The sequence below is a fragment of the Monodelphis domestica genome, chromosome 2 (assembly GCF_027887165.1).
Source record: "Monodelphis domestica isolate mMonDom1 chromosome 2, mMonDom1.pri, whole genome shotgun sequence".
Taxonomy (NCBI): Eukaryota; Metazoa; Chordata; class Mammalia; order Didelphimorphia; family Didelphidae; genus Monodelphis; species Monodelphis domestica.
In genome coordinates, this window is record NC_077228.1 from 370,480,805 (window position 1) to 370,505,457 (window position 24,653).

A 24,653-nucleotide genomic window follows, 5' to 3' on the forward strand; every position below is an offset into this window, starting at 1 on the left:
CAGCCTCAAGACTCATCAAAACTGTAAACTGCAAAAAAGGTGCCCATCTGTTCTGGAAAAGGAATTTCACTATTAGGAGTTCCCCATACTGATGAAATATCCCAAAAATGTGCTACGCACATTAAGAATTGGGAAAATAAATGCAAAAGTGAGATGTTCTCAGGCCTTAAAGGATGTTGCATTAATGAAAATAAACAAACTAGTTGCAGGTAAGTAAGCAAAGAATATATACAAAATTAAAGTTAGGGGTAGGAAGATCATATATTAACAACTAGATTATGTCTTCTGGAGGAAGTTGTATTTGAGTTGAGACATGCATATTCCCATTGTATTATGTATAAGTATAGGAGCTGGGATGTGAATTCAGGTGCCTTAATTTCATGTTTATTTCATTATTCTTGGTCCACTGCTCTATCTGCCAACCATGTCTCTGAATGACGAGAACAAAATCTGTATTCTTGGCTCAGTTTGTCTCATAGCTACAATGCCTTCAGCATTCTTTACATAGAAATTGTATAATTTTGCCTGTTCCTCTTTAAAAGACTCTCTTAAGTGTTATTGCCCTTTATGTCAGATCCATGATATTCTAATTCAATTTCAAGACTTTTTACTTATTTATACTACATATTTATAATGGTTCCCAGAAACTCTAGTCTTCATTTTTCCCTGCTCCTCTTCCAAGGTCCATGCCTTTATCTAATCTATCTAATACCAGTCTGAAGAGACTTTCCCTCATTCACAAGTGCCCTACATTCTTATTTTAACAGAGATAGACAAAAGGTTATATGTCTTTTTATCATGGTAGATATAAAAAGATATAAAGAAACTTAAACTATAGATAAGAAGGCAACTTAATTAAAATAAATGCAAAGGACAGAGGTAGACGAAGTAAGAAGTTTGATGAAGAAAACACTTTTATTTGGGGACCAGATAAGGATCCATTGAGAAAGTAGCATTGGGCATGGAGGACGGAGGAAAGCATCAGAAAAGGTACAAAGACTGGAGAGAGGAGGTAGAGAGAGTGGTAGTTTGGCTGCACAGTGGGAAATCACTGAAGCTTTTTATATATGTACAAATACACACACATAGATGTATGTAAATCTATACATATATAAACATCATCTAAACATATATGTGTATATTTTGTTAATGTTTTCTAATATCTGGTTTGCATAAACTGTTAATACTGCCAGTTATGGAGCAGACACAAAATAATTTATTTGCTGGATGTTCTCTAATGTTGCATAGGTGCTAAAGTACTTATGATGAAAAGAAATGAAAACCACTATTCTCTAATATTTAGCAAATGTGTAGCATATTTCTTTTCAATTATTAGTCATAAGACATTTCTATATAGTACCAGTAAAAACCATAAAAATTTAATAAAAATAGACATGCATTTCAAAAAACAATAAAATAGATAAAATATCTGGAAGTTAACCTAGCAAGATACACGATCAGACTTAGATAAATAGAAGTACAAAACAATTTTTAAATATATAAAATGAGATTAGACTGGCAAATATGAAAAAGAGGAAAATGACAAATAGGACATTAGATATTAGAGGTTAAACTGCACAAAGATTTGGTCTATTCTGTAATTACAGCAGCCCAAAACTGGAAACTAAGGAGATGTTCATTTATTTAGGAAAAGCTAAACATATTATGATACATAAATGTAATGGAATATCATTGTGCCATAAGAAATGACAAAACAGATTATTTCAGAGGAAACTGAAAAGATCTTTATGATCTGATACCAAGTGAAATTAGTACAACTGAATTTACACAATGACATTATAGAAAAAAACAGCTTTGAAAGACTTTAGAACCCTGATCAATGCAATGATAAACCATGAAAAACAAAATAATAAAATAACAAACCAGAGAAATAAAAGTCAATCACACCACTGACTTCCTGCCAGAGCAGTGATGGACTTAGAACCCAGAATGAGAAATAAAAAAACAGAAAAATAAATGTTTGAATGAGATCAATGTGGGTAGATGTTTTATTGGATTATGTGTACTTCTGAGGTTTTTGCTTAATGTTGCTCTATTGGGAAGGTGTAGCAATAGGAAGGCGAGATCTGAAAAAACATTAAAAAAATAAATAGATCTAAATAATTGAATAGATATTGGAGAGACATTCATGTCTAAGTAAGGCAAATCCAATGAAAAATAATGCTATCCAAACATATTTCTATATTTAATATGCCAATTTTATAAAATAAAATAACATCAAAATGAATAAAGAACAAAAAAGCAAGAACATTAAAAGAAATAATGGGAATTTTTTAAAGATAAAAAGAAGGGGTGATGGTGAAAGCAGCCATTTCCCAAATTATCAGATTTTTTAAAAAACCCAGCAAAATAGGTGAAACAAAAGATTAGAAAAGTAAGAGTTTGAAGCAAATGGATATAACACTACTGATTTTGATGAACTTAAGAACACAATTTTAGGGGGAAGGAACTCATTATTTATCAAAATCTGCAGGGAATATTTGATTTAGTTCAGCAGAAAATGAATTTAGACAAGTATCTTCTATCATATACCATAGTCAATTCCAAATAGATAAACAGGCCACTTTATAAAGGAAATTATAAAAGATAAAATAATTATTACAATGATATAAAAACAAAAATAATTTTTCACAAATAAAAGCAATGTATTAGAAGAAATAATATAGACTGATGAAAATTTTTTACATAAATCATTTTATACAAATCTAATATCCACACAAATATATAGTCTCTATTAAAATTAAGAGCCATTCCCATAACTGAAATAGTAAAAGGATATGAACAGGCAGTATTTGAAAAAAAAAATGCAATTGGTAACCAACTGGAAAAGTGTATTAAGTATGTTACAACCAGAGAAATAGCTATCAAATTGATAAAGAGGCAAAAGATAGGGGGGGAGGGGAGAGAATAATTAGCTTTGGTGGAGAAGGGGATACACTAGTTCACTTCTGTAGAAGCTGTGAAATAACTATTTTGAAAAATAACATAGAATCCTATAAGTTAAGTTATGAAATTGTTCCCAGCAATTATAACTCAGCAATCACACTATTAGATTCATACCTAAAGAGATTGCTACTGGGAAGAAAAGCTTTTTTTTTTTTAAACAAAACTATACACAGAATTAATGGTAGAATTGGACAAGAAATTTGTACCCATCAAAGAATGCTTAAATGATTATGACATATAAGCCTAAGAGAGTATTATTGTTCCACTAGATCATGAAAAATTCAAATAAACATGAAGTCATAAAAATGATAAAGAGCAGAGGTGTTTAAATATATTGTGGCCTGCCCAAACCAAATTAAAACCTAATTAGGAAAATTTTTTTTAAACCCTTACCTTCCATCTTGGAGACAATACTTTATATTGGCTCCAAGGCAGAAGAGTGGTAAGGGCTAGGCAATGGGAGTCAAGTCACTAGCCCAGGGTTACACAGCTGGGAAGTGTCTGAAGCCAGATTTGAACCTAGGACCTCCCGTCTCTAGGCCTGGCTCTCAATCCACTGAGCCACCCAGCTGCCCCTAATTAGGAAATATTTAACAAAATAAGTAAAAATACAATAAAACAAAGATACACCAATATGTAACCATGTAACCCACAGGGATGGTTTGTATTACTATTTGAGTTTGGTTCATTAATGTAGAGAAGAAAGCAGATTCAAAATAAAACTGACTACAGCTATGAAATTCAGAAAACATTAAATGGCAATAAAATTCATGTTAAATCAAATAGACAATGACAGTATCAGGTTGTTAAAGCCCACAACCTTCCTTTCTTTTGACAAATGGTAAACTGTAAAACTACATGGTGTCAATGTCCTGCTCTTTTCTGTTGTTTTTCTGCTTAACTGTTTTCAGGAGAGAATATTTTGTTTTTGGTTTGGGTATTTGTTTATGTTTCAACTTCTGAATTAAATTAAGTTTAATAATGAGAAAAAAAATTTAAGTGAAATAATTTTAAAGTGTTTCAAAGAATATAGTGCTATATTTACCATTTTGTAATCCCATCCAGAGTTGTTTATGATCCTTTTTCTGCATTTCATTGATGACTTGACTTTTATGCTTTAAAGCATCAGCTTCTTTTATACAAGACATAAAATGGGCTTCAATTGTATCCTTAGATGGACAATGCAGAAGGTCCTTCTCTGGAAAACTCTATTGCATAAGGGAAAAAAAAACCCACAAAATAAGTAATAAAATATAAGTGAAATCACAACATGAAAATTGTAGTTTTATCTTCACGTCAATAAAAACTGACCTTCATTCTTCTCTCCTTATTCCCAAGATGGCTTAAATTTAAATAACAATTTATATTCCCTCAATTTTTAACTGGAGATTGACATGACAATAACTAAACATTCCACAGCCTTTTTTATTTTAAACAAGCCTATATAACATACGAACAAAAATTGCTATTAAAAAGGCTGCCCCTCCCCCAACCTCGAGTTCCCAATATCTGAAAAATGGAGTGTTATGGAGGGGGAAAGCATGTTGCAATTTTAAATATACACAATTTCCTATAGGGTTTTTTCCCCCTCTTTGCACAAAGGGTGTTATAAACCATTTTTTTTTTTAGCTCAATAGAAGGACTATTTCAACCCATCTCCCAAAATTTTTAAGCTACCTGGCACATGCCAAAATAATCAGCATTATTTGAGGCTTCAAGTTGCTATATAACAATGAGTGACAAAACAGAAATCAAAATAAAATCAACAAACATTTATTAAGTATCTACGGTGTACAAAGCCAATAATTTCCACAAAGCAAGTCCTTGCCACTCAAGGATTTTAGAGGCTTATTACCATTTCTACCTTCACAACATCTCTTGTATCCATTGCATTTTCTACACTTAAAACAGCCACATCCCTAGATCAAGCTCCCTTTATCTCTTGCCTGGGCTACTACAATAGTCGTCTCACTTGTTCCCTTCTTCAATTCTCTCTTCACTCCAATCTGTTCTCCACTCAGGTTATTTTTCTAAAGTATAGGTCTGACCATTTCACCCCCCTACTCAATGAGCTCCATTGGCTTCCTATTACTTCCAGGATTAAATAAAAACTCCTGGCCACTTCCTACTTTCCAGTCTTGTTAAACTTTACTCCCCATCTACAGTCTACAATCCATCGACCTGATCCTATCTTTTAGTTCCTTGAACAAAAAACTCCAACCCATCTCCAAGACTACCTTAGCCATCCCTTACTTTTTGAAAGTTCTGCTTTAAGCATGTCTGCGTCTTATTTTCCTTGACTTCCTTCCAGATTTAAGACACATTCTACAGAATGCCTTTTCCTCTAACAATTCCCTTAACTAAATCTTCACCTCTCAAAGAAGCTTCTTATCTATTTATACAATATTCTGTGTTGAATTTAGTTGCCTCTCCCTTTAGGATGCAAGCTTTTAGAAATTATAACTGTTTTTGCTTTCCTTTATGTCCTCAGAACTCAGCCTAATGCCTAGCCCTGAATAAATGCTTAATAAAAGCTTGGTGACTAACTAAAGAGATCACATTTCTCCATGAGAATAGTCTACAGCAGACCACATCTTTAAAGTTATACCATAGACCTGTGGTGGTAAACCTACAGCACATATGCCAGGGGGTAGGGGCACCCCACTCAGAGCCCTCTTTGTGGGTATGTGAGCTGTTGCCCCAGCACAGAGTTCCCCAGAGTTCATTACTAGTAAGTCAGAGGGATGCAGAGCTAGGCTGCTACCTTCCTCCTTTCCACATGCACCTGAGGACATTTCTAACATCATTTGCCCCTCTAAAATGTTCACCATTATGTCCATAGACTAAAGGTACAGAGAATATAAGACCCAACTATATTTTTTGTTGATTGACTACAAAAAGGTTCTGATTCAGTAAAGATGGTCTTTAAACATTTTCCTCTAACAAGTTATCTCCCATGAGTATCTTAATATCATTCAAAATTCCTTGCTAGACAAGTTAACATTGTTGTATAATTCTCTGAAAATTAATAACAAGCAAGAAATAAAAAAGGGAGATGGTATATATTAAAGATGCTTGTTGCTCTTGTGCAAGATGTCAAAAACGGAGTCTTAAGAGTCAATGAGCATTTATTAAATGCTTACTATATGTAAAGCACCTCAGGGGAGCTCAAAGTGGAGATAAAGAAATAAAGAATGACCTTTAGCCAGATTATGATAAGCAATCGGATAGAGAATCCCCAGTGAACCAGCCTGTCGGTATCTCTATGTTGTATGGGCAAAGAGTTAGGTCCTGAATGGGATAGGAGAAAAAGGAAGGCCTACACTATTTAAGAAATCATGCAATGGTTTCAAAAATCCTAACTTCCCTGAAACAAAAACTCATCTTTTAAAACCAAAAGGTGTCCAGACCACACTTTCCAAAAATTCTAAATAGAAAGCTGTAGTGTGTTTTGCTTATTACTATTCATTCACTCTTACCATGCCACTTAAACCCTTATCCCCTCTCCCTATATGATCCTATTTCCCTGTTGAGTTTAAAAGTTGCTTACTGCTTGGTGTGTGCTTTACATTTCTATCCAATCCAAATGAAAGTGAAGTTCACAGGATATGCATTCCCCTCATACTTCCTTCAAGTTTGTATACTCTTGACTTCATGTACTCCTCTTATGTGAAACAAGTTCCCTCCCCTGCTTCTTTTCCATTAGAGTACAGAACCTTAATCTCCTCTATTCTTCTCCTAAAATCAAGAAAATGGAACAAAAACACCCTAGCCCCTCTGCTTATCTTATTTAATTTTCTCTATGATCCTTGAAGGCACAGTCTAAGAGGCCACTTGTTGCTTCCCCCCTATTCACATGTAAACAATTCACTGTCACATAAGTCCTGGATCACATATATGTACTATTATATGTTTATCCTGCCTTCTAAGTTTCCATTACAAGAATTCTATTACAGGAAATAAGGAGAGGAGTAGTTATAAGCATTTATTAAATACCTACTATGTGCCAGGCACTGGGCTAAGCACCAAAATGTTAATAATCAAAGCATCACAGAACAGCTATCTTTGTGGTTATATGTCAAGGAATCTAGCATGATCTTAAAATATATATGACAGATTCCCAGCTATTAAGCTAGTAAAGGGACTAAACTGAGAAAACTAATTGTTGGAGGGGTTTTTCATTATGTAATAAAAAGTTACTAAATAGTTCTTTGACCCAAGGATTCCATGGCTATAATTATGTATGTCCCAAGGAAGCTACAGACAGCAAGAAAAAATCCATCTGTATAAAAATTTTCATAGAAACATTATTTGAGATGATGAAAATCTGGGGAAAATGTGTTTAATCACTCAGGAATGGATTTCTGCACCACATGGGATGACAAATTAAAAAATTCAAGAGAAACGGTAAATCTTATATAAATAATGAAAAGAGCAAAAGGAATACCATACAATAATGTAAATAAATCCTGATCAAATACAACAGATTATATTAGCACTGTAATGCCAAAGTTAAGACATCTTTCCTATTAATAATACCTTAAAAGGGAAAATACTTTGTTAAAGGGGGCTTTTTAAGTCCTTTGGAGGCCACTTCTGTGTCAAAACAAAATGTTATCAATAATGTTTGGGATTAAAAAATGAATGCTTTTTGACATATATTAAGCTCAAGGACTAAACTGAATCTCTCTCTCAGAACCTAATAAAATGAGTTTGCAGATACCATGTGTTTATTAATTAATGTTTGTTGAAATTAATAAATGAAAAATTTTAATCCTCATTTTTTCAGATTAGAAATTATATTCAGAGAAGTTAAGTTGCCTTACCAGTTCCTATATTAGAGTGTATTGAGAGAGCTGGCAAGTTATTTTTCAATTTTTTAATTAAAACAATACCATAGGAGGCACCAAGGTGGCTCAGTGAATTGAAAGCCAAGTCTAGAGACAGGATGTCTTGGGTTCAAATGTGGCCTCAGATGCTTCCTAGTTGTGTGACCATGGGCAAGTCACTTAACCTCCATTGCTCAGGCCATTTTTCTGCCTAAGAGTCATTATTAAGATGGTAGGTTAAAGGTGTATAAACAAAATAAAACAATACCACAGTTCTGAATTTGAACTGAATTTTTCTGTTTCACTTGTACTGATTCCTTGACCGTGAAAATCCTATCAATTCTGAAGTTCACAATACTAGAAGTTCTCTATATTGCAGAATTCACTTGAGAATATATTTAGCCATGAAACTACTATATATGTGTATATACATCCACAGCCACAAATATATACATATGTCCACTGGTTTATTCATTGAAATCCGCTAAATGTTGAAAAATATAATTGAGCAATAATACTGGCCATCAATTTGTTTTAAAATTTCAGAATATATTAAATTGAAGTAGTTTTTTATACTTATATTTTATAAAGAACTCACTATAATTTGTCATATGTACTTTCTACCTTCATACCAGAAAATGAACACTAGAAGTCTGAGATCCCAAAAGCACATTTAAAGATTACACTAAGACCCTTCCTTCTGGTGCCCACAGGTTTTCAGAGGAAACTCTGAAATGACTCACTACAAATATTAAGTGGCAAGGATGAGATTAGAATCTAGATTCCCTGACTCTATTTTCAGTGTCTTTCCACTACACTAACCTGAGACTGACTTATTCTCCAAGAATATATATACTCAAAATCCCTTGAAGTACTTAACTCTACTTAACTTTTTACAGCAAACCAACTCACTTTTTTTCAATTCAATAAACACTTAATAAGCTTCTGTTATAAATTTGACAGAAACTATAACAGATATCAAGGATAAACAACCAAATATGAAACAGTCCTTGCACTTAAATAAATGAAATTCTACCTGGGGAAGGGGAAAAGGGGGTTGAGATATAGAGGAAAAGAGGATGGACATAGACACGGCTTGAGTAAATACAATATATATATATATATACATAATTTTATATATATGCAAGATTTTATATATATATATATATAACATCTGAAATAACATATATTCTAACTTCTGTGTTCTCCCCTCTTTTACCACAAAAGCCATGTTGGATTCAATCTCTTTTCCTTCTTTCCAATTTGAGAGGGGTCTTCCTTGCTATAGACAATCTCTCCAACTATGTCTTAACCACAACTCCTTCAGTTTCTCTCAGAACTTTGGTCCACTGAGCACCCCCTTCCTCTCTTCATGATGCTCTTCTTAATACAATAGCCAGCTAAGAACTATTAAGATAGATCAATAACCCTAGAGGACATCCTTTGTGAGAACTAATGACAACTCAAACTCCCTAGTTTAAAAATATTTCCAATGTAAAATGATAAGTGGCAGTCAAGCTGGGCTATGTTGAGCTCTACAAAGGTTTGGAGGAGAGAGGTCTACATGACAGGGGGTAGAACAAATAGCAGAAAGCTTATCTCCTAATATCAGCCTTGGAGCCACATACCTAACTATTCAGTGGAGTCTTTGTAGTTACCACAATTCAGGCCTGGATACTATTAACAAAGTGTTCCATGGCTATAAAGAAGGTAGGAGTTGAATTCAGGACATGAGACACTACTACTGAGCAGAATAGAACCACTGCACAGAATATATTCAAATGGGATCTAGGCTTCATCGCAATTCTAAATTTAATGTTAAAGTTGGGAAATGAAATCCTGAAGGGAATTCTCTAGAGTCAAATGAATGAAAAAGAAATTGTGGCTACAGCTACTTAGTTTAGCATTTTAACTGCTAAATTGCTTTTGCTGCAAAATAGTTATTATATATTTAAATGTATAATTTTTATTTCTATTTTACTAAACTTAAGTTGAAATCATTAATTAGCACAATTCCAGAGAACGTGAATCTCTGAAAATCATTATAGTAAAAATGTTGCTTCCTATAAGAATATATATTTTCCCGAAAAGTGGCTTGAAACAATTTCTCAAACTATATTTAATTGATTTAAGCCTTACAAAGAATACATGAAGGAGGCAGCTAGGTGGCTCACTGAATTGAGAGCTGGGCCTAGAGAGAAGAGGTCCTGGGTTTGAATTTGGCCTCAGACACAGTCTAGTTGTGTGACCCTGGGCAAGTCACTTAACTCCCCATTGCCTATCCTTTACTACACTTCCACTTTGAAACCAATACCACTGATTCTAAGATGGAAGGTAAGGGTTTAAATATATATGTGTGTGTGTGTGTGTGTATGTATATATATGTGTGTGTGTGTGTATGTATATATTTGTATAAATATGTGTGTATATGTGTGTGTGTGTATATATATATATATATATATATATATATATAAATATAAATGGCCATCTCACCTAAGACTATACAAGTACTACAATATAAGACAGCAACTGAGATATGGAAGTTAATATTTCAGAGGTCTCAAAATTTTCATTTCAATTGACTAAAATTTTGAGAATTGTCTTCAGTAACTTCAAAGTGACGGGCTGGACAAAGAGGAGGCCTGGTGTCCTGGCCCTGCCACTAGCTAAAGCTTCCCCCTCCACCCTGCTTCTCCAAGGTTCATTTTTGGGGCTTATTTACAGCCCCCTTGGAATGTAGTTAGAAGTGGTTGCAAGTGTTGGTCTTTTCCTCTCTTCTCTTGGTAGACTTTTCTTTTGATGCCATTTTATAATAATAAAAACCAATAATATGTATATATTTTTTTGGTAATGGGCAACTCTTTCTGTCCCAAGGTGCACAGTGAAAACCAAGGGCTTTTGGTTACGTGAAACAATAATTTTTTTTTTGTCATTGGGGAAGGGAGAATACAATAGGCCAAACTAGTGTTCAATTTTTATGTTAGCTATAGGGACACAAACAATAAAATCAGCTACACACAAACACAGTGGAGAAAAAAATTAATGATTACTATATAGTAGTATTATTTTCTATATACAGTAGAAGCAATACTCTTCCAGATATTAGCAAGCAGTGATGGCATTCTGTATATTACCAAACAATAAAGAGTATCTCACTTTACTTCTCAAATTACCCTTAAATATTCTTATCCAATATTGTAAGAATGTTGCAGCCAAAAACTGTTGTCTATGTTCTTATGATCTAAGCTTAATAAAAATGAAATTCCAAGTTACAAAAGCCACCAACAAGGCATGAACACCTCGACTGTGTTAGTGCCCAAATGCAGACCTGAAAGTTCATTTATGACTTTTTAAGGGTGTAACTGAGAATTCAGTTTCTATACTAATGCAGGCCATCTCTAGATCAAAGACTAGTCTGGTATCAAAATGTCTGATTTTCCTTAAGGTCCAGGACTCTTCCCCCAATGACTGAACTCTATGAGACAGAAAACTCCATTTAGCTACTTTTTTTTTTATAACATTGAATTTCCTAAATAATGTATAGAAATTTTATACCAAAAAAAAAATTTAGCACCTTGAAAATTATTAAAATATTCATAAATAAGAGATGTTTTAACACTACCCTCTTCCAACCACTTCCTAAACTTACCCACCAGGCTGCTGCCTAACCACATGTTCCCCTGCACGTTAGCTGACATCCCGAGTGCAATAGAATAGTACACTTATCGACAAAAAAGATTTTAATGTGATAGAGGGAAATGAGGAAAGAATAGAACAGCAGTCATAGATTCTCTCTTAAATGGGTGAACAAGAGGTATAGTTCTTCCAGAAAAAAATAAAACTCCACCACTTTAATGAAAGTAAGGCAGCAAAAGTTTGGCACCCAAAAACTCAATCTTTTTTTTTTTTTAAGTTTCAAGAGGAAAACACTTTTCTAAAAAGCTCTCAAAACAGGGCCTTTCTAAACATAAATATCTTCCTTCCTGATTCTATTAAGGCACATCATAAATCTTTAAACATCTTTGCCAGATTAGAGGAGAGTAACAAGACCCACCAAATAATGCCAAGAATAATGAACAATGAGTAATTTTACTTTTAAATTCCATTTCTAATATTCACTCGCTTATGTGGAATCAAAAATGGGAAATGCTATTGAAACTGTACCTTAAAATGTACTGTGATGTTCCAAGGAAGAGCTGTATTTGATGCAAGAAGATCAAACAGCAAACCAATTGGATAATGCCTAAAAGTGAAAGAAGTCATTTTAAGGTAAATGTGAATATTTACAGTTATAGCAACAAATAAAAATAAATTTCCAGCACATGATTATACATAAAAAATTTAGAGAAGTCCAGTCACAAATCACATGAAGGCAAAATTTTATTTCGTTTACATGCCCGAGGTATCGTGGTACAATTTTAAGTCATCAGGTGGTTTTTCTTCAACCACTTGATTTCCCTCTGAAGCTTCAGCATGTATAACAAATGTATTAAAGATATCTTTCATAAAGCTGTTTTGAACTCTATGTATATCTTTATTAAATATGCTATAATGGCTATATGCAATTGTTATTATATAATGACTATATACAATAATATAAAATATGATATGTAAATAAAAATTTATTTAAGAAATATCTGACTCTAAATTAGTGACAAATATTACTATCACCACTGGGATTTTAGCAAATCAAAAACTCATCTAAATATTTAATAATAAAATAAAAAGTTTATAAATTTGATTAGAACCAAAGTTTAATAAAATAGTCTTATAGATTTCAATGTGGAAAACCAGTCATTTTCAAGCCCTAAGTAATACAACTGTGCAGTGGAATGCTTTAATTCAACAGACCTGAATGAATTCATACTCCTTCAAAAGAAAGGGATAAAGTGAATGTTTGGTACACTGCAAGGGTAGCTTGGTTCTTAGAGGTATGATATGTTGAAACAAATTATTCTAATACTTTTTGAGAGCTTAAAAAATAAGAAAGATGTTATTTCATTCTTTTGGGTATGATTCAGTATTTAAAATGAATAAGATTCAAAGAACAATTAATACTGCTGTTTCTTTTATTTTCTATACAATCAGGCAAAAGTTGCCATTTATCAAAGATCATGTAATTATTATTTAAGATACATAAAAACCATTTTCACTACAGATTTAATAAGATGACAGTGAAGAAAATGGGCAGCATGGGGAGTGGGGGGGAAGGAAACAGGAAATGCAGAAGATTAATGTGTCTCACTGCCTGCTTTCAGATTTTACTAATTCATTCTCTAAATTATTCTCCCCTTCTCACTTCTAGATTATCATTTTGGAGTAGTGGAACTGTTGTGACCTATAAACTGTACATTCCCTTATGTAATCAACTCTTGTCAAACAATTTCTATGACCAAGTAAATAAAGTCCTATGGTTTTCCCACTTTAATGGTAAATCATATACCTCACTGATGGCTTTCCTCAGAGTACAATAGTTCTGTACTTGACCTGGAAATTCTGTATCTAGCAGTAGTTCAACAAAATAAAAAAGCTTTAAATATTCATCTTCTTTGATTATTTTCAAAGATATGTGCCTAGAAGTCCATCAACACACACATATGAATTTATAAAATATGCTATTAAAATAAATACTCACAAACTTTAATAAGCATCTTAACTGGGGAAGAAGTTAGTTTTGAGCAAGACTATAGTTTAAACTTGACATAGTCGCAACAGAGCTCCTTTCAAGTAGAGATTTGTTACATTCATTGCATTTGTATTTCCACAGTGCTTGGTACATAACAGGTACAACATACATAGCATACATGATTTTAAGGACCTATTAATGATTTTTTATCCATTTGTTAAATACAATAGTTGCTAACTATTTTATAGTATCATCAGCCAGGAGACTCCCTCAAACAAAGCAGATCCCTGTGACCCCCCCGCCCCCCCAAAAAAGTTCCTTTGGGCAACCTAGTCTTACAATGGTTCTTTTGATTGTAGCCATACAGTGTATCAAGTTCTGACTTCTACTTGGCATAGCCTTTGAGAAACAGTGTAATTTCCAAACCACAATGAAATATTGAGGGAACAGAAACTTTGAACTGCTCTAGTTCAAACCTAGACTAGTTCAGCCCTCCTTAGGCAACTTTGGCAGCAACCTGCTCCAAACAGCGCCTCATACTGATGCCTAACTTAGTGAAGATACCCAACTGGTTTTAACCCTATTGCAGTTCTGACCTCTGGAGCTCAAAATGTTTTACCAAATTCACCTTGCTCTCCAGCCACAGTGGAATTATAGATATGCACCATTATATCCAAGTAGACAATAAATTCTAAAGTACATATATGTGTGCCTAATACATTGCTGTTTCCTCTTAATTCATACCAAAATCTAAGAGAATACATTATATCAAATTAATGATACCAGTTAAAATGTGATTCCATGAAATGCTTAGTATGTACTATTACTATGTCTTTCATGTTATTGGTAAAAATGCTTTTTTAACATCAGACCAAAGCACATAATTTGAATTAAAACAAATATTTTAATAAGCTTTCTCTCTAAATACATTTTAAAACAAATTCTTCAAGATCTAGATCAGAAAAGTCAAATAATAAGAAGTCAAGAAACTGAATTTTTAATTATTAAACTTTAAAAAATCAAGTTTGGACAAATTTCAAATAAATGCATTAAGAGTTTTATGTGGAAAATTTTGTGGCTTAGTAATGAAGGAAGGAATATGGATAGGGGCATGGACAGTACTTGGACTGGAATGGAGAAGGTGGTGAGAAAGCAATGAGATCTGTTGTTTTATGGTTTATAGAGAACTCTGAATGAGGAAATTTCTCTTCAACTAGTTTTAAGAGAGTTGCCTACAGCAACAAGAGATTAAGTACTATGCCTTGGAAAACACTGCTATTATTCCTTAGAGGAAACACTTAAAACCATAACTACTAGACCTGGAGTAAAGCTAGTTCTATTTATGCCTCTATACTGATATGTAGAAAATTCACATTTAACTGTAAACTTAAGATGGCTTTAAAAGTATCTATGTAGCTTTTTAAAAATTGCAGCTTAAATCAATCTTTTGGCAGCCTGTTACCACTACTGCAGGCTCAACAAGCAGGCTCAACAATCCTGAAAAGACTTCTGGCTCTTACCATGGAGCCATGCTATCCTGCTTGTTACAGTTGATCATTCTAGGTCAGCCCCAAACAACTAATCATGCTTCACAAGCATCTTCTTTCCATGCCATCACAAATGTATGCTATCCAGTGTTCTGGGAACTGTATTATCTCATGCTCAAGAACTACAATGAAAGCAACACTACTATTGCTTCTGAAAAAAAGCATGGCAAGTGATTACTTTTTGGCTCAATCCATAATTCCTGTGATTTCCTGGGCCAACATGCTCCTCTCTGGCCATCATTTCCTTTATTTATATTGTCTCTCACTATTAGCATATGAACTTCTAGAAGTTCCTGTCTAATATTTTGTATTTGAATCCCAGTCATTAGCACAGGGTCTGACACATTAATGTTCATTCATTCATTCAAATATAGTACTGGCTAATTATCTAAGAACATATTTTTTTAAACCCTTACCTTCCATCTTGGAGACAATACTTTATATTGGCTCCAAGGCAGAAGAGTGGTAAGGGCTAGGCAATGGGGATCAAGTGACTTGCCCAGGGTCACACAGCTGGGAAGTGGCTGAGGCCGGATTTGAACCTAGGACCTCCTGTCTCTAGGCCTGGTTCTCAATCCACTGAGCTACCCAACTGCCCCCCCCCCCCCGAATATTTTTAAAAGCTCAGTGACAAGAATAGTTGAGATACTTCAAAATTTGAGATTTCATTGGTATCGGCATTCTCTTCCACATTACTTAGACTGAAACCCCTCTGTGCCTTAGTTGTTTAGTCTTCCTATGCTGGTATGGCTAAAAAATCATTATCTGGCAGCCAAAGATCTGAGTTTTCCCAAGAATTATTCTAGCTAAGTTCCACTGAAATACACTCAAAGCCTTTCCAGCTTCTTAGGACCTACCAGACCTTGTCCTCTGTTACCATAATCTTCCAGAAGTCAAGCTGTCTCCAAGACACAAGCAAGCATCAGATTAGGGCATCAACGGAAGCACTAATGATCATATAAACTTCTTTTTTATATAATACCAGCCTGTTTGTGAATTGCACCAAGATTCAGAACACACAAAAAAAGACCTATAATAAAACATTTTCGTCTAACTATTTACAAAGAGGGGGCAAAAGTGAATGGAGAATACCAACTGTGTGGACGAGTGTCAAACTCAAATAGAAACAGCCCACTAAACCATATATAATGATCCCTGAAGCCCAAATACTGACTTAGAAAACCACATATTAATATTATTTATGTCTTATCATATTTTTACATATTTTAAAATATATTTCTTAATTACATTTTAATTTGTTTCAGAAATATACTCAAGAATATTGTGAGCCACATTGGCAGCACATTTGAAATATCTAATCTAGATTATGATTATTGAGACTTGAAATTGAATGGATCCATGAATATGTTGATTAATTCTTCATCTTAGAAAGAAACTGGACTTAGAATTAAGTAGGAAGAGAAGAAAAGGCTGGACTGCATTTGGCATACTGTTTCCGGATGAAGTTTGTGGTCATTAGAAATACAGTGCAAAGGCCCATCATTTTAATGTTCTAGTAGTGGCCACATGGCTCTGACTTATGGAATACCATAATCTAAGAAAAAGTAAAGTTGTGGGTCACCCAAAAGGCAATGAAGAAACACAAAATGAGTATGGGTTGATTTTCATATATTACCAGTGTAGAATTTTGCAAGAACAGTGACATAAATGATAACATCAAAGAGATGAAGGACCAGAAAAGGATGTGGGCTGGTCATGTAGCAAAAGTGAAAGATAAAAGAAAGATAGCCAACATGATCCCATGATATCCTACAATGTTAAATCTAAAAAAAAAAAAGGCTCTTGGAATATTAGGTAGACCCCTTTCCCTACTGGATTAATTATAGGAGCACATTAACAGGAATCACAAAGATGGAAGAAGTATAAATGGGTGATAATCTGAGTCACTGAAGGGAATACCATGCTACTGAGATAACAGATCCAAATAACAGAAATATGTTTCCCTAAGCCTCCCTAATCCTCAACAGAAAATCTATATCAAGAAGATCTACATCAAGAACTAACAAAAATAGGGAGAAGCTGGGTTGCTCAGCGGATTGAGAGTCAGGCCGAGAAATAGGAGGTCTTGGATTAAAATCTGATATCAGACACTTCCTAGTTATGTGACCCTGGGCAAGTCACTTGACCTAGCCCATACCACTCTCCTGCCTTAGGACCAATGCACAGCAGGTAAGGGTTTTAAATGAAAGAAAGAGAGAAAGAAAGAAAGAGAGAAAGAGAGCGAGAAAGAGAGCAAGAAAGAGAGCAAGAAAGAGAGAAAGAAAGAAAGAAAGAAAGAAAGAAAGAAAGAAAGAAAGAAAGAAAGAAAGAAAGAAAGAAAGAAAGAAAGAAAGAAAGAAAGAAAGAAAGAAAGAAAGAAAGAAAGAAAGAAAGAAAGGAAGAAAGAGAGAGAGAGAGAGAGAAAGGAAGGAAGGAAGGAAGAAAGAAAGAAAGAAAGAAAGAAAGAAAGAAAGGAAGGAAGGAAGGAAGGAAGGAAGGAAGGAAGGAAGGAAGGAAGGAAGGAAGGAAGGAAGGAAGGAAGGAAGGAAGGAAGGAAGGAAGGAAGGAAGGAAGGAAGGAAGGAAGAAAGAAAGAGAGAGAGAGAGAGAGAGAGAGAAAGAAAGAAAGAAAGAAAGAAAGAAAGAAAGAAAGAAAGAAAGAAAGAAAGAAAGAAAGAAGAAAGAAAGAAAGAAAGAAAGAAAGAAAGAAAGAAAGAAAGAAAGAAAGAAAGAAAGAAAGAAAGAGAGAAAGGAAGAAAGAGAGAAAGAGAGAAAGAAAGAAAGAAAGAAAGAAAGAAAGAAAGAAAGAAAGAGAGAAAGAAAGAAAGAAAGAAAGAAAGAAAGAAAGAGAGAGAGAGAGAGAAAGAAAGAAAGAAAGAAAGAAAGAAAGAAAGAAAGAAAGAAAGAAAGAAAGAGAGAAAGAAAGAAAGAAAGAAAGAGAGAAAGGAAGAAAGAGAGAAAGAGAGAAAGAAAGAAAGAAAGAAAGAAGAGAGAAAGAAAGAAAGAAAGGAGAGAAAGAGAGAAAGAAAGAGAGGGAGAGAGAGAGAAAGAAAGAGAGAAAGACAGACAGACAGAGAGAAAGAAAGAAAGACAGACAGACAGAAAGACAGACAGAAAGACAGAGAGAAAGAGAGAAAGACAGAGAGAAAGACAGAGAGAAAGAGAGAAAGAAAGAGAGAAAGAAAGAAAGAAAGAAAGAAAGAAAGAAAGAAAGAAAGAAAGAAAGAAAGAAAGAAAGAAAGAACTAACAAAAATATATAAGACCCAAAGCCATTCCCAAATAAGCAAATGGCCAAAAGGGGAAGCTCGATAGTAATAGAGTATAGAGCATCAGGCCTGAAATCAGGAAAACCTGAGTTCAAATCTGACCTAAGACACTTAGTAGCAATGTCATGTATCCTTTTTGCTTCCATTTCATTATTTGTGAAATGGGGTTAATAATATCTATCTCCCAGGGTTGTTGTAAGGATCAAATAAGATAGTAATTGTAAAGCATTTAGCATAGTACACACAGCAAGTGCAATATAACTGTTAGTTATGATGATGATGTAAAAAGTTTTGAACAGTTCCAAAAAGAATCTCAAACTCTTAATGATCATATGATAGTTCCAAATTACTAATAATGAGAAATTACAATCAAACCAGCTCTGAAGTTTTACCTCATACCATAAAATTGGCAAACATGACAAAAAATGCCAATAATCAATGTTGGAAGAGTTGAGGAAGTGTAAGTACATTAATATACTATTGGTATGATGAACTGGTCCAAACACTCTGGAATATCTTTTGCAATTATTTTATAAAAGTAATTAAAATGCTCATACCCTTTGATTCAAAAAGATTGAAAATAGAAAAATCCCACACTATACGTCCCATATATAGTAGATAAAACTGTAAACAAAGTACATGCTCATCATTTTTGGAAAAGGACTAAACAAATTAGGGTATATGAAAGTTACAGAATCCTACTATGCTATAAGAAATGATGAATATAAACAATACAGAAAAGCATGAGATCAGGAAAACAATACGTAAAATTACAACAGTATAAATGGAAAGTTTTAACAACCAAATCTAAACTGAACTAAACAACAAAATTGGAATTGAGGTCTATGTGTAATTTTAACTACTAAACTTGTCCCAAAGGAGAGGTATGAGTCTACATCTTTCATTCTGTTTTGCAAAAATGGAAAACTATGGATTTAGACCAATGTATATACTGGCTGATTTGTTGGTTAGTTTTGCCAGATTATCTTTTTTTAATCCTTGTTAAAAAGGATAATTCTCTGGGTGGGATGGGGGAGGAATATACTACAAAGCAAAATTGATAAAACTTAAAAAGATGAATAAACCACTTTCTGTTGTACAATTCTATAGGCAAACTATTATCTGATATAGTTTAGACTGTAATGAGTGTAACTGCTAACAAATTTTAAATAATTTTTGAATGTTGTATTTTCTCTGTATTTCATAAATTGACCAAGCAATTCTATGAATTAAAAAAAAAAGACAATGGGCTAATACACTGAATTTCTTTTTCAACACAATCTGATTATAAAAAGCTGATAGTATTTTTTTAGGTCAAGAAGGAATCTTAAATATCATCCAACACCAGGTTCCTAACTTTTTTTGGTGTTTTTGATCCTTTTCACTAGTAAAGCCTAGGAACTCTTCTCCGAATGTCTTTAAATAAAATATGCAGGCTTAAAAAGGAAACAAATTATAATCAAATATAATTATCAAAGTATTATTTTAAAAGATCAGACTTCAGGTTTAATACCCCTAATCTATCCTAACCCCCTCACTGTACAGATGAGAAAGCTAATATACAGAAAGATTAAGTGAATGGACCAAAACAGGTAACAAGCATCAGAGGTAAGACAACCTCAGATGTATTCAATTGGTAAATTCTTCCCTGGAGCTTGAATTTGAGGAATTTTGACTCAAAGCAGTCATGTACACTTCAAAGCCAGCCCAGTCCATAACTCTTCATAATATTTCTGTGCCTCTTCCTACTTTCAGCTCTGTTAAATGTGTTGTCATCCTCCATTAGAATTTAAGCTCCTTGAGGTCAAGGACTGTCTTTCTGCTTGTATTTGTATTCTAAAGGCTTAGTATGGTACCTGGCACATTCTTACTGAAGACAATCTACCATTCTAAAACTATACTTATTCTAAATCTACTGCCCTACTATCCCACACTTCCTCTTTACAGGACTTCAAATCTGCTATTGTAGATATCTCCTCTAGAGAGAATTTTCATAATGTCATCATCAAGGCAGTTAGATGACTTAGTGGATTAAGTTCCAGGCCTGGAATTGGGAATATCTGTGTTCTAATATGGCCTTAAGACACACTTCCTAGTTATGTGACCCTATGCAAGTCACTTAACCCCATTTGCCTAGTTCTTGCCCTTTTGTCTTGTTTTGGATTGTTATGAAGACAGAAAGTTACTAAGGATTTTAATTTAAAATAAAGTCATTGTTATCATGAGTTGCCTAACAATATTACCCCCCCCCAAAAAAAAACCTCTCCATATCCTTAAAAGTAAGTAATGTAAATTTGAACCTATATGCCATTACATTGCTATTCTGGAACCAAGTAATTCTGAACATTTTAAGGTATTTTTGAGAAAGAAGAAGATGGTTTCTGGAGGTGGAGTCAAGATGGCAGAATAGAGAAAGCACTCGGCAAAGCTCTCTCAACATTCCCCTTCAAACAACTTTAAAATAATTACACAAATCAAATTCCAGGGTGCTAGAGTCAATAAAAGGTCAGAGTGAGACATTCTTCCAGACCAAGAGGTTGGAAAAAGGGATCTGTGACATTGGGGGAGGGGGTCAAGGGATAGAGATTAATTAGAAGCCCCTGTGGATGAAACTCTGGTGGTGGGACTGGTGGTGGCAATAGAAGCAGGAGCTTTAGGAGCTCTCAAGCAAGATATGGTAAGGGGACTTGATAACTGAACAGAAAGAATACAAGGGACTTCTGTGCTAGCACTGCATTAAGGAGCAGATGCTATTTGGCAACTGCAAAGCATATGACCACCTTTGGGTCATAGTTCTTTTTTTTTTTTTAACTTAGAATATTTTTCCATGGTTACATGATTCATGATTCTCTGCCCCCTTCCCTTCCCCTCCCCCCCTCCCAGAGCTGGTAAGTAATTCCACTGGGTTATACATGTATCATTGTTCAAAACCTATTTCCATGTTATTCATATTTGCAAAAGAGTTACCTTTTAACATTAAAACACTAATCATATCCCTATCAAGCCACATGATCAATCATGTTTTTCTTCCGCCTTTCTGCTCCCACAGTTCTTTCTCTGAATGTGGATAGTGTTCTTTCTCATAAGTTCCTCTGGATTGTCCTGGGTCATTGAATTGCTGCTGGTAGAAAAGTCTATTAGATTTGACTGTGCCATAATGTATCCGTCTCTGTGTATAATGTTCTTCTTTCACTCTGCATTAGTTCCTGGAGGTCTTTCCAGTTCACGTGGAATTCCTCCAGTTTATTATTCCTTTCAGCACAATAATATTCCATCACCAACATATACAATAATTTGTTCAGCCATTCCCCAATTGATAGACATCTCCTCATTTTCTGTTTTTTTTTTTTGCTACCACAAAAGGCACAGCTATAAATATTTTTGTACCAGTCTTTTTCTTTATTATCTCTTTGGGTTACAGACCCAGCAGTGGTATGACTCGATCATTCTTTTAAAGCCCTTTGGGCATAGTTCCAAGATGCCTTCCAGAATGGTTGGACCAATTCACAATTCCACCAGTGTCCCAATTTTGCCACATCCCCTCCAGTATTTATCACTTTCCTTTGCTGCCATATTGGCCACACTGCTAGGTATATGGTGGTACCTCAAAGTTGTTTTAATTTGCATTTCTCTAATTAGGAATGATTTAGAACACTTTTTCATGTGCTTATTGATAGTTTTTATTTCATCCTGTGAAAACTGCCTATTCATGTCCCTTGACCATTTGTCCATTGGAGAATGGTTTGATTTTTTGTAAATCTGACTTAGTTCTTTATATATTTTGGAAATTAAACCTTTGTCAGAGTTTTTTTATAAAAATGTTCTCCCAGTTTGTGGCTTTCCTTCAAATTTTGGTTGCATTGGTTTTGTCTGTACAAAAACTTTTAAATGTGATGTAATCAAAGTCATTCATTTTACATTTTGTAATGTTCTCTCTTACTTGGTCTTAAATTCCTTCCTTTCCCACAGATCTGACAGGTATACTATTCTATGTTCACCTAATTTATGTATGATTTCACTCTTTATATTTAAAAGTCATATATCCATTTTTTAATTTATCTTGGTATAGGGTATGAGATGTTGATCTAAACTTAATTTTTCCCATACTGTTTTCAAAATTTCCCAGCAGTTTTTGTCAAATAGCGAGTTTTTGTCCCAAAAGTTGGGATCTTTTGGTTTATTGAACACTAGCTTGCTGAGGTCATTTAGCCCTAGTCTATTCCATTGATCCACTCTTCTGTCTCTTAGCCAATACCATATTGCTTTGATGACCACTGCTTATATTACAGTACAGTTTAAGATCTGGTACAGCCAAGGACTTCATCCTTCACATTTTTCCCCATTATTTCCCTTGATATTCTTGATCTCTTGTTCTTCCAGATGAACTTTGTTATTTTTTCTAATTCTATAAAAAAGTTTTTGGGTAGTTTGATAGGTATAGCACTGAATAAGTAGATTAATTTGGGTAAGACTGTCATTTTTATTATGTTAGCTCATCCTACTCAGGAGCAATTAATATTTTTCCAGTTATTTAAGATCTAATTTTAATTGTGTGAAAAGTGTTTTGTAGTTGTGCTCATATAATTCCTGTGTTTGGGTCACAGTTCAAGGGTGAAGAAAAGAAACACTTTTAGTCAAGAGGACTAAATAGTATCTTTATCTTTTAAAATACATAGCTGCCCTAATATCTTTAAGGTGTGCCAGGCCCATTTTCACTTTCTTTCTCTGCTTAGCATTATTTCAGATTTCTGCAGGTTAAATTCTCATAATAATCTCTCTTAATTATATATGTAACACACACACATATATATCTATCTTGATAAGAAGCCTTTCCCATTTCCCATTAATACTAGTAACTTCCTTCTGTTACTAAATTTCTACTTATTCTATAAACATCTTGTTTGTGCATAGTTACTTACATATTATCTCCTGATAAAACTGTGAGCTCTGTAAGAGAAAAGAATTGTCTTTTTTCTTTATATCCCCAGTACTGAACAGAGTGACTGGCTTATTAAATGTTTGCTGATTGGCAATTTTTGTGCCTTTAAACAAGGTTCTGTCCTCTGTGTTTGTAATGCTCTTCCTCCTCAACTCTTATCACTCAGCATCCTTTGCCATTTCAAAACAGTTCAATTCTTCCCATCAAGAGAACTATCTCAACCTAGCTCCAACATTCATATTTCAGAAAAATCCAAAAGTTCAAATTAGACTGAATGATCAAGAAATTTAATTTTAAAATATGATGACATTATACACCTTAAAATTTCCCAGAAAGTCAGACAAAGTCCAAGGAGGACCTCTCCAGTATGGTGAGTGCCAGGACAATCAGAGACAGGACAAATTTAGCTTACAAGTTTCTGAGTCCAGACAAGGAGGGAGCAGAGGGCTTACCTGAACAATCCCCAAAGTGGTCACAAAGTCTCAAACTGGAGATCCTGGAAGCCTCAGGGAGCTGCCAGTAGCCCTCAAGTCAGTATAGTCCAGGACCAGGGGCTCTGAGATCCTTAGCACTCTGTCCTGAGATGCCAAAGAAAAAACCCTAAAGATCCAGTGCTTTGAATCTCAAGAATGAAAGGTAGGAGGTGGGGCAAGAGTTTGCTCAACCTTGGAAGGCTAAAATAAAGTTAAGAGCCCAGGGAACACAAGGAGAAGCCATGTAGTACCAACTACTCCACTCAGAAATACAGCTTGAGGCAGAGCCTGATCTTAGCACAAAGCACCAGCTCAGAAACTAAAGCAAGAAAGACAAGCAAAATCAAAGAAGTTCCCATCCAATAACAAATATTACTGCTAAGTGGGCCTGCCTGTTGTTTCTTCCCACTCCAATCCATCCTCTATTCATTCACCAAAGTGATTTACCCAAAGGGCAATTCCAACCATGTCATACCCCACCCCATCATTTGTTTTGTTTTAACCTGTACTTTTTATTTTGGAATTAATACTAAGTATCAATTACAAGGCAGAAGAATGCTATGCTAGGTAATTGGGGTTAAGTGACTTGCCCATGGTCTCACTGCTAGGAAGTGTTTGAGGCCAGATTTGAACCTATGAACTCCTGTCTCCAGGCCTGGCTATCATCTACTGTGCCACCTAGCTGCCCCAATGTGGCTTATTTGTACATATTTGTTTGCTTATCACCTCACGAGTCTGTGAGCTCCTTAAAGGCAAGGAATACTTTTTTGTACTCCCTTTATTTCTTATATTGGCTCTTTTTGTATTTGTAATGCTTTGCACAATGCCCGGCACATAGTAGGCACCTAATAAACATTTATTGACTGACTTAATGTGTGGAACTTATTACACATCTGCATCTCTCTCAAACTCCAAGCCTGCAATGTCAAATGGTTGCAAATGCTTGCTGGACATCTCCCAGATGCATCCCAAACTAAGTATGTTAAAAAAAATTTCATTATTTCTC

General features: G+C 34.4%; 1 protein-coding gene across 3 annotated transcripts in view; it reads right to left on the reverse strand.

Moving 5' to 3' along the window:
• Window positions 1-24,653, reverse strand: part of ATG5 (autophagy related 5) — a 195,572-nt gene that overhangs the window by 147,182 nt on the left and 23,737 nt on the right. For all 3 annotated transcript variants that reach the window (XM_056818630.1, XM_001368079.5, XM_056818631.1), the window contains 2 exons: window positions 11,961-12,039; window positions 4,013-4,175 (listed from right to left, as the gene is read on the reverse strand). In XM_056818630.1, coding sequence (XP_056674608.1) covers window positions 4,013-4,175; window positions 11,961-12,039 — 242 coding nt within the window. The remainder of the gene's footprint in view (window positions 1-4,012; window positions 4,176-11,960; window positions 12,040-24,653) is intronic.